Genomic DNA, 10,254 nt, shown 5'->3' on the forward strand with positions numbered 1-10,254 from the left:
TGGAAAAAAAGGAACGATATTCAAATTTATTTTTAGATGCACCTGTATTTTCCCCACAGGTTAAACCTGAGAAAATAGTACACATTTCAGAAATTGTTTTTAAAAAAAATCAAATGTTTTAAAACCTTGTCAACAAAATAAAAGCCTATTAACACAGAATGCATGATTTTATGTTTAAATGTCACGGCGACAAAATTTTAGTTTGAATAGGTTTCAATGGGGAGATTTTTGTCCTTAAGGTCCTGAGTGTAACTATTTTGTGTATCTAGTTTAAAATAGATTTATGAAAGCAAATGAGGGTGAAATATTAAAATTCCAATAAAAATACACACCTTTTGCAAAATGTATGCTGTTTGCATTAATACAGACAAAATTATAAAAAAACAAAAACAAAAGTGAAAAAGACTAAAATGTCCATAAGGACACACAAGGGTTAAGTCCCCAGATTAACACTATTCAGAGGATTTGATTCATGATAAAATTTTGCTGAAAACTCAATTGGATAATTTAACCTAACACAATTTCAATGAGAACATTATACATGATCCACCGACAAATTTCTTCTGAAATTCTCCCGATACATGGAGTGAACACCAAGGCTACGATTCAACAAAGTGCATGAAAACATCAATGCATTTTATTGATAACAGTATGAATTCAGCCAGTTACTATGACTCAGAACAAAATGACAGTTATGGAAAATAATATATACTTGCAGTTTGGCATTGGGTAAATAGACACAGTAAATGAAGGGCCACTAAAATAGACTAACAATTTAAACAAAGAAAAATTGAAGCCCTCTTTATGACAAAAATTGCATGCTAAAAGAAAAAGGAGAAAACTGTTAAAACCAGTGTCATAAATAATCTCTGAGGCATATGGACTGTTGAGTCCTCTTGGCACCTAGCTCTCAGAACAACAAGAAGAATGAGATGGGAAAGATCTCTGAATCATCACAGCATCTCCATTAAAAGTGATTTTTATATACATTATGTAAGAAAAGAAGGCCATATGTTTGAAATGCATCCTTATACCAGTGATGAAAATATGAATTCCCAGAGGATAATGCATACAGATAAAAGATTGTTAGTTGCTGGTAATCTTGTACATGCATGCCTACATTCACAATACACAAGATCTCTGGATTTTTGGCAAGCAGTCAAGGCTATAATTCTAAAAATACAAGGAGATACCCACTTTTATTTTGGGGGATATTTTGAAACTGGTGTTACATTTCTAACGTTTCATCAATCATAACCCATTCTTTAAAATGTCTCAGTGATACTTAAGACTTTCAGGCACAAAAAGAGAAAAAGGAGAAAAATACATTAGAATGTCATAAAACAATACAGCAGTTAACATTGCCCAGAGTTGTCTCCAAGACAGAGAGAAAGACATACTTATCTGTAAACCAATCATATACTGTGTTAAAGGAATATAAATTGCACAGCACTGTCACAGCTATTTAAACAACCCTTGATTTGCTTGAAGTAATCAAAGAGAATAAGTGGTTATTAAAAATATTAAGAGTAAGAAGAATGAGGTCAAGTTATCTAAATACAGTAAAGTATGTTTGAGATGTTGTATTTAGCGATTTCAACATGACTTTAAGGGTAAATAGTTCCATAATGCTTATGCTCCCCTGAATAAAAAGACCAAAAACTTTGGCTTCTCTCTTAAATGAGTGTGATAATTCCATATCTACACAAGTTTACTCTCATCACCAACCTACTCTTATTCAATATATTTAGGTGATCATGGCTGGCTTGTTATTGGCTGGTAATTGTTGGCACACCAAGAACATCAATCTCCATACAAATGCACATATCAAGTGCTAAACTATTATATTTGGTATAATTCATGTATCATAATTTCTGATAGAAAACAAGGCACTGGGTACAGTAATATAAATGGTTTCTTGCAAATGCTAAATACAATGGACAAACTGTTGACCCGACATCCATTTATTACAAATAATCACATTTGGCACTGTGACATTTTCTATTTCTCATGACAAAGCATTGTTTCATAGTGAAAAGACTCTCACAGGTCAACCGATCCAAACTTGATCCAAAGCCACACTCCTAAAACAGATTCTTTCACACTCAACCAGTGAGCACATATTTGCACACATTTCCCAAAAACAAATTCAAACCTCTACATTTCTTATCTAAACTCTTTCCTCCCCCTTAACCTAAGGCTTTTTCAACTCCGACTTTGCTGCATATCCAATACACTCAGACAGACAGGCAAGCACACACCATGTCGACTCAGTCTAACTGAAGAGTTTAACAAAGCAACCATGGCAGTATGGTTTGTCGTTCTGCTCCTTGAAGGTGCCCTTGTTGAGCTGCTTGAGGCAGAAGGCACAGACAAAATGCTCAGGATGGAACTTCTTGCCCATGGCCGTGATGCACCGGCCTGTTATGGGCTTCTGGCAGCCGGAGCAGAGAGAGCCACGCCGCTCATGGTAGTGAACCTCACAGTAAGGCTGCCCATCATGCTCAAAGAAACTGCCATTCACAAAAGGGGTAAAACACTCCTACAGTACACAAACACACAGGAAACAAAAATCTTGTAAGAATTCAGTACTTCTATTCTACATTAACAACTCAGATTATGGTGTGGTAAGTTTATCATTCATGCATAAAATATACTTCACATTTCAGAGCAGACACATACCCTACAAACAAAGCACTCAGGGTGCCAGAGGCTGTTCAGGGCAGATATATAATTTTCCAGTATGGCACGGGCACAGCCACCACACTTGGGAGCAAAAAGGTCAAAGTAATCTTTACGGCAATACGCCTTCCCATCTTTCTCATGAAAACCTAAAAAACACACATAGAGAGAGACCTCAGCACTGTTGAAAACTAAACACAGTTGAGTACAGAGGAGAGTACTGCACCAGCAGTAGCTTCTTACCCTCAGGGCCAAAGAAGGCCCCACACTGAGCGCAGAAAAAGTGTTCAGGATGCCATGTCCTATCCAGAGCAGTCACTACTTTCTGCAGATGGGAAGGGCAAACATTTTCTTTGCATCACTTTTCTACATTTATATCATCTGTATCTCATATTCTACATTAAGCACTTTCTTTCCAATTATAGTAGAATGGTTCTAAATAAATCTGTAGAACAGCAATACATTTAATAAATATTTGAGATCAATGCATTAGAGATTGTAAGAGTGCAGTCTAAAGCAAGTGTTCTTACATCCAGAATGGGACCATTGCAGTAGTAGCATCGAGGAGAGAAGAGGTGATGGTAGTCCCTCTCACAGTATGGCTGTCCATCACGTTCAAAGAAGTTTCTAGAACCGATCTCCTCCTGGCAGTGAGAGCACACAAAATGCTCTGGGTGCCACGTGCGGCCCATGGCGGTAACTACCTGTAGAAGCAGCCACAACATTCTACACTCACTCTCCAGCTAATGTTTCTGTAGTATACACTGGTAATAGCTTGTGATTATACTCTTTATACTGGTGATAAACTAGTGCTGATCCATCAAGTGACACTTTTTGTTTCCCTTTTTATGATGGAATAAAGAGAACTAACTATGGTCTAATCATGTATATGTATAGCATTTCTCTTGACATCCCTTACAGTCAAAGAAATGGAGTGCCACTGTACTTCTCACCTGGCCAACAATAGGTTTGCAGCAAGCCCCACACACTCCTTTGGCCACAGTCTTTACACCCAGCTTATGCAAGTCAGACTGCAGGCTTCCCAGCATGTTGTCTAGTTTATTGACCTGTGTGTTTGGACCCTTTCCCTGAGCCATGATCTAAACAGAAGGGAAAAGAAAGAGATCTGATCAGTCCATAAATGAGCTGGCACATTAAAATGAAATAGGCTTAATAATAAACAAACAGATATGCAGGGAAAAAATAAGAGATGCATTTTAAACGCTTTCCTATATTCAGCAATGTCAGTATGCCATTACACACCCTGCAATGAATCTATGTGTGTGGCAGCCTGGGAAAACATTCACATGGTGAAATTCTGACACTGACAATTACATGCTTTCCTGAATTGAAATATCTCTTTTTGCATGCATCTTAAGCACAATTAAAGTTATAGCATTTTAAAGTCTGTTTACCACCAAAAGTGATAAAATTGCATGTAATGATTTCATTTCCATTCTTGTAAAAGACACTACCACACAGACCACATAAAAGCAACTACTGTTTCTTTAATATGTAATAAATAATATACAAATTATTATAATTACCATGAAAACTATATCTTTATACCAGCCTTTATTCATAGCCTACAAACTATTCAGAAGTCTGGCCATTCAACATTCATTACATGTGAAATAATATCCCTTTTGCCATATAAAAAGGCAAACATTTATAGTTATGGGAAATCATTATTTACATCATTAATTCAGTGAATTCTGTTGAATTATTTTATTAAATATCATTAAAGTCATTAAAATATTTTACAACATTGCCATGTTGTGCCAAGTGTAAAAGTGTTTTTCTCTAGCTATCCAACAATTTCATCAAAGTCTGACATTCATTGCATAAGAAGAGTACACTTAGCGAGCAAGGTTTTAGACATATTTAGTCAGACTGACTGAATTTACAGCTGCATTTGCTAAAGTGACTCCTTACATAGCATGATCTCATGGCATACCACCAAGCCAAGGTAATTAGGCAAGTAAACACAAACTTTTCCACATCCTTTTAGTGAGAAGTATTTAGTTTTTAAGTAGAGCTGTCAAAGTATGCTATAGGGAGGAAAAAAAAAAGGTAATTTTGGTTGAAACCAGCTGAAAAAAATAAATAAATCATTTTTGTTTATTTGCCAGAATTCAGCCACAGCAACATGTGATGGTTTTCCCACACCAGCACACATTTTTAAATTACCTAGAAACTCAAAACTGGTGTAGCAAAGCTTTTCATTTGCATCTGGAATGTGGACAACCATATACGTGTATATAATTGTTTTTAAATCATAACCTTGCATTTTAATTACAGTTTGTACAGGAAATGGTCTAAATAATCTATCCTGAAGTTGGATCTACAGCACCACACGGGAAGACAGTCTGTTTTAAGCTGGTCATCCTCCTACATCTTTCCCCAATTTTAAGCAGCATACATGTGATGTGAGCTATGACATCACACCTGAATGATAGTCAAATAATTTTCTTAACAGATATTCTCTGTTGATTTCAATCATTTTTCCATAGTGCAGTTGACTTCTCAAGTCAGGAGCTATCTAATCTTCTATACCAGCACAGATCTGTGTATTTATGACTGGTTTCTGTTAGGTTTATATTAATGATAGGTTTATCGTTTCAAGAACAGCTCAGGGACTTGTATGGCAGATGCACCACATAAGGTAATCCTAATAAAACACAGATTAAAAAAAGTTTTCTACTAAGAGATTAAAAAAAACAACAACAACAAACAAAAAAAACCTTTTATGAAAGTCATGAGTAGCAGCACTTTGTTTATAAAAAAACAACAAACAAACAAAAAAGTTTCATAACGAGTTATTTTCTGTTATTGAGTTTTGGTCCATAAGTATTCGGACAGTAACAGTTTTCAGAATTTTGCTGAAAACACCACCACAACGGATTTGAAATGAATAAATCAAGACATAATTGAAGTATAGACTTTCAGCTTTAATTCAAGGGCTTTAACAAAAATACTGCATTTTTACCCTCTATTTTCACAGTAATTGGACAAACTAAAAATTATAAGGACTATTTTAAATACTTTGACTGCAAATGATTTGCATCCATGACTGTATGAAGTCTGGAACACATGGACCCATCACTAAATGCAGAGTTTCCTCCCTTGAGATGCTTTGCTAGGCTTTTACTCTAGCCGCCTTCAGTTGATGCTTGTTTGTGGGTCTTTCTGCCTTCAGTTTTGCCTTCAGTAAGTGAAAAGCATGCTCAATTGGGCTGAGGTCAGGTGACTGACTTGGCCATTCAAGGACATTCCATTTCTTTGCCTTAAGAAGCTCTTGGGTAGCTTTTGCGGTATTGTTTTGGGTCATTATCCATCTGTACTGTGAAGTACCATCCTATCAGTTTTGTAGAATCTGACTGAATCTGAGCAGAAAATATAACATACACTTCAGAATTCATTCTGCAACTTCTATCAGCAGTCACATCAATAAACATGAGTGACCCAGTTCCACTGGCAGCCATACATGCCCGGAAATCTTCGATATTTACATTCATGAAAGTGTTTCTTGATTGTAGGCTTTGACGACACGCCTACCTCCTCGAGAGCGTTCTTGACTTGGCAGATGTCGTGAAGAAGTTTTTCTTCACCTAGGAAAGAATTCTGCGATCATCCACTTTGGTACCAAATTGTTGATTTGGCCACTCAAAGTTTTTGCTATCTCTCTATCGCTATCTAACTAATGAAGCCTCCTTCACTTGCATCGACACCTGTTTGAACCGCATATTGAGATTTCCCATGATCAGCTACCAAACGCAAATTCAACACTTGGAATGAATCTTGAACTCTAGACTTATTTCCTTAATATGCCATGAAATAATGAGGAAACTGGCCAAACTTGGCCATGAAACAGCTTATCAGCCAATTGTCCATTTACTTTTGAGCCTGTGAAAATTGAGGGACTATGTACAAAATGACTAATTTCTTAACAGTTAATGCAATAATTTTGTTAAACCCTTTATATTAAACCTGAAAGTCTACACTTCAATGCCATCTTGATTGCTTCATTTCAAATACATTGCGGTGGTGTACAGAAGTACAGAAAATTGTGCCAATATCCTGACAATACTTGGATCCAACTATAAATTAATGAAAAATTTTAACTGATGACAAATCACTGTGGTATATGAGGAAAACTACCTCTGACACACAAACTACTAAATACTAAATCTTAAATTGTATTAGCCTGTTTCTTTGAGATTATCTATATTTTTTAGTAGTTGCAGCTCTATTTTCAGTTAAATTAATACTGAAATTTGGGGGTACACCCTCAGCACCCCCACTTCTAAGGTCCTTGAAGTGGGAGCTTCCTGCCTGCACCTGCATTGCAGAGAAGAAGGGATTGTACTCCGTCTGACAGCCCACAGACACCAGCACTTTTGGAGGGACAACAGGGGCAGGTGGAGGTGACTGAGGTGGTGTTGGTGCAGGCTTTGCTGGGAGTGGAGGAGGCTCTACTGGCCCAGGAGAAGGGGGCTTAACTTCAACTTGTGGAGGCTCTAATTCTACATGGAGTTGAGGTGGAGGTGTGGATTCTCTAGGAAGTTGAGAGGGGGCAGGAATAGGTGGAGTGTGTGTAGGAGGTGGGGGAGGCGGAACTGGTGCAGCTTTTGGTGTAGGCCTGGACTTTGGATCCATGGCCGGGGGTGGGAGGCGAGGGGCTGGGGAGCTGGACTGGGGAGCTGGCATCACTTTTCTCTGAGGAATAGGAGACTCAGGGGGAATAATAATCTAAAGAGAAACAGACAGAGAAAGAATACAGGAGGGAAAAGACAAAAGGTCAATAGAGAAAGACTGATGAAAAAGTGGTGACAGGTCAACAGAGAGGTCAATGAAGAGTATTCAAAATGTATGCAAATGTGTGTACTCTGAACTGCCAGTAGTTTCACACATCTACCTTATCCACCTCCCTGCTGTGGTCGTCTCGTGAGCGTTTGGGATTTGACATGACAATGACTCCCTCGGTCAGCCAATCATCTGGTAGTTTCTTGGGGCGTTCCTTGCGAGCAATTCCCAGCTTGCCCTGAAGCTCTTCTATGAGGCGATCCTGAGAATTACTTTTGTGGAAGATTACTGGGCCCATCTTCCTGCGAATAATGCCATCCCTGTACATGGGATGGATGTTGGGTGTCTCCTTGGTACGTCTGATCACAGACTTGATCTGAGCCAAGGGTAGAGACCCTGTCAGATGATTCATACTCAAATGACAAAACATGCAACAGTCAGAGGTCAGCAGAAGTGGATTCACCCACTTGAGATTAGATGCTGTTGTGGATGAGAGAGGACCTTCAGGCAACTTTCATCACCACAAAAACACACAGCAAAAGCTTTGGGCTGATAGTTCTGTAATTAGGCCAAAATCTGTATTATATGTTAGATAAGGATTGTATTCATAATTCTGAATGCAGAGCATGAAACTGTTGGGTGCTAATGCTAAATAGAGCCATGATACTCATGCTAATGTTCTTCATGCTTCATTCACATGCCAACACTTCAGACCTTTACACACAGTGCACTGGCACTTTAACACACAGCCTTTAATTAATAGTAACAATCCATGACACTATTTTCTATGGCTGTACTGAAATACTGTAATTTCCTCCATACATGTCCAGATGCCGAAATCCTGTCCATGGTACTGACAGGATGTAATGTGGGCAGGTCAATCTGGGCATCTGGGGTTCCAGGGCAGGAGGAAGGGGTAAGGGAGTCATCCATCCAGCTAGCCTCAGTCATGGGAGTCATGGAGCCATCGGCTCCATCATATGACAGCTTCAGCTCCATGTCAGTCCAGTCTAGAAGTTCACTCCTGCAGTCAGACTGGTCCTCAAGAAGTCCATCTCCTGCCTCACACTCTGTGTGCATGTCCAGCTGCACCACCCTATGGTTGACTGCAGCAAGCATCCCCTCAAACACATCTGGGTGTTCTGCTGAAATCATCTTACAAACTGAAGTCGGCACATTTTGGGATTTAGGCTTGCTGAAGTTCATGGTGAGATGATGATCAAAAGCATCATCAAGAGAAGGCTGCAGAGCTGGTGCCTCAGGCCTCATAGGGGGAAGTGGTCTTGTGGTAACAGCAAATGGCTCAGGTAGCAGTGCTGACAGACTTGAGGTGTTGGGCACTGATACAGGAGAGATGGGAGGTGTGGTGATGTAAGGAGAAGGAGGTTTAGGAGGTGATGTGGATTGTATGATGGGTGATTCACTCACAGGTACAGTTGTAGAGATGGGAGATATAACAGGCTCTGGACTGGTCACAAGACAGACTTCATTAGAAGCTTGAATTATTAAAGAATTGTCCTTATGTGAGGTCTTCATATTTCCACGCTGACTCACTGGGCTTTGAGATTTAGCAATAGGCACAGAAAACTCTAGAGTTGATTTAGTCCCTTTGCTGGGAAGTAGATTCTCAGTATTGGCAGGGATATGCTGTTGATTGCCAGAGGTGATGGCAGACACTTCAGTGGTGGTGGTAGCAGTGATGGTCTGGGACAAAACCACAAGCGACTCCAGCTCAGTGCTCAGTATGGAGTCAGAATTACTGATAACCCGATCTGGGTGTGGATTTGAAGGGGACAATGGAGGACTGGAAAAAGCTGAAATTGAAGTGGAAGAGTGGAGGGCAGAAGGGGCAGATTTTAGGGCACTGGACCGCAGAACAGTCTCACTGGAATCTTCCACTATGTGTAACTCTAAGGGTACAGGAGGGGAGGGCAGTAGAGAGTAGCAGTTTGGTTTAGAAGGGAGACTTGGTGTTGGAGAAACTGCAGTAGGTACTACCGTGGCAGAAGGAGAATTAATTTCTGCAATGGTAGCAAAGCTGTTGGGCTGATCAAACAGTGGATCAGAATTTAGGGAGCCCAAAGAACTTGGCTGGAGGATAACAATAGGGAGGAAAAAGAGCAGGAAAGAAAACAGACAAATTAAAAAAAGAAGAATGTATAAGAGTTAAAAAAAAAAAAAAAAAGGTAAAAAAAAACAGGCTGGAGACTAGATGAACACACTAGCTGAAAAATAAAAGTAATACAATAAAAGTATCTGAGTTAGGAGTATTTTGACCTTTGTCAAAAGGGTGGCTATGTGGGGTAACTGGACCAGCTAAATTGTTCAGTAATTCTGTCTTGAAAATAGGCACTGCAAGGAACTTTCTTCCATACACATTTAATCCCCTGACCTTACACAAAGGAACTTGCATACAGTTCTGTAGTGTCACATGTGATCTTTTGGCACATAAATATGCACTCACATTGCTCTGCACCTTGAAATCAGATAAGCAGGCCATGAGCTCATCCAGTTCTCGTGTGGCCGAGGTGGCTGACATTCGACCCTGTTGCTCAGAGGGTACATCCAAGTGCCCCTCTGTTTGAAGTCCAGAGGGGGTAGGCCTGCTTACACAAGTTATATGTTAATATTACTAAGCAATTATAGTACAAAATATAGTCATATTTCAGCAGTCATAAAATGCAAACGCATAAGACTGGGAGCATCTTACACTGGGGCAGGTATTGAGCCCTCCAGTTCATTCAGGAGGCTCTCCACAGTTGGACG

The 10,254-nt window shown here is 39.4% G+C and overlaps 1 protein-coding gene across 4 annotated transcripts in view; it reads right to left on the reverse strand.

The window, feature by feature from the left end:
• Positions 1-615: 615 nt before the first annotated feature.
• The window catches only part of pxnb (paxillin b), a 59,017-nt gene continuing 49,378 nt past the window's right edge, over positions 616-10,254 (reverse strand). For 2 of the 4 annotated variants that reach the window (XM_053680253.1, XM_053680254.1), the window contains 10 exons: positions 10,199-10,254; positions 9,953-10,091; positions 8,311-9,579; positions 7,601-7,864; positions 7,024-7,434; positions 3,636-3,782; positions 3,213-3,386; positions 2,926-3,007; positions 2,683-2,831; positions 616-2,542 (listed from right to left, as the gene is read on the reverse strand). The exon at positions 10,199-10,254 is cut by the window's right edge and continues 131 nt beyond it. In XM_053680253.1, the coding sequence (XP_053536228.1) occupies positions 2,276-2,542; positions 2,683-2,831; positions 2,926-3,007; positions 3,213-3,386; positions 3,636-3,782; positions 7,024-7,434; positions 7,601-7,864; positions 8,311-9,579; positions 9,953-10,091; positions 10,199-10,254 (2,958 nt within the window). In that variant the 3' untranslated portion in view covers positions 616-2,275. The remainder of the gene's footprint in view (positions 2,543-2,682; positions 2,832-2,925; positions 3,008-3,212; positions 3,387-3,635; positions 3,783-7,023; positions 7,435-7,600; positions 7,865-8,310; positions 9,580-9,952; positions 10,092-10,198) is intronic. The other 2 variants (XM_053680256.1, XM_053680255.1) reach the window with 2 other exon arrangements.

Source organism: Ictalurus punctatus, chromosome 5 (genome assembly GCF_001660625.3).
Source record: "Ictalurus punctatus breed USDA103 chromosome 5, Coco_2.0, whole genome shotgun sequence".
In the NCBI taxonomy this organism is placed as follows: Eukaryota; Metazoa; Chordata; class Actinopteri; order Siluriformes; family Ictaluridae; genus Ictalurus; species Ictalurus punctatus.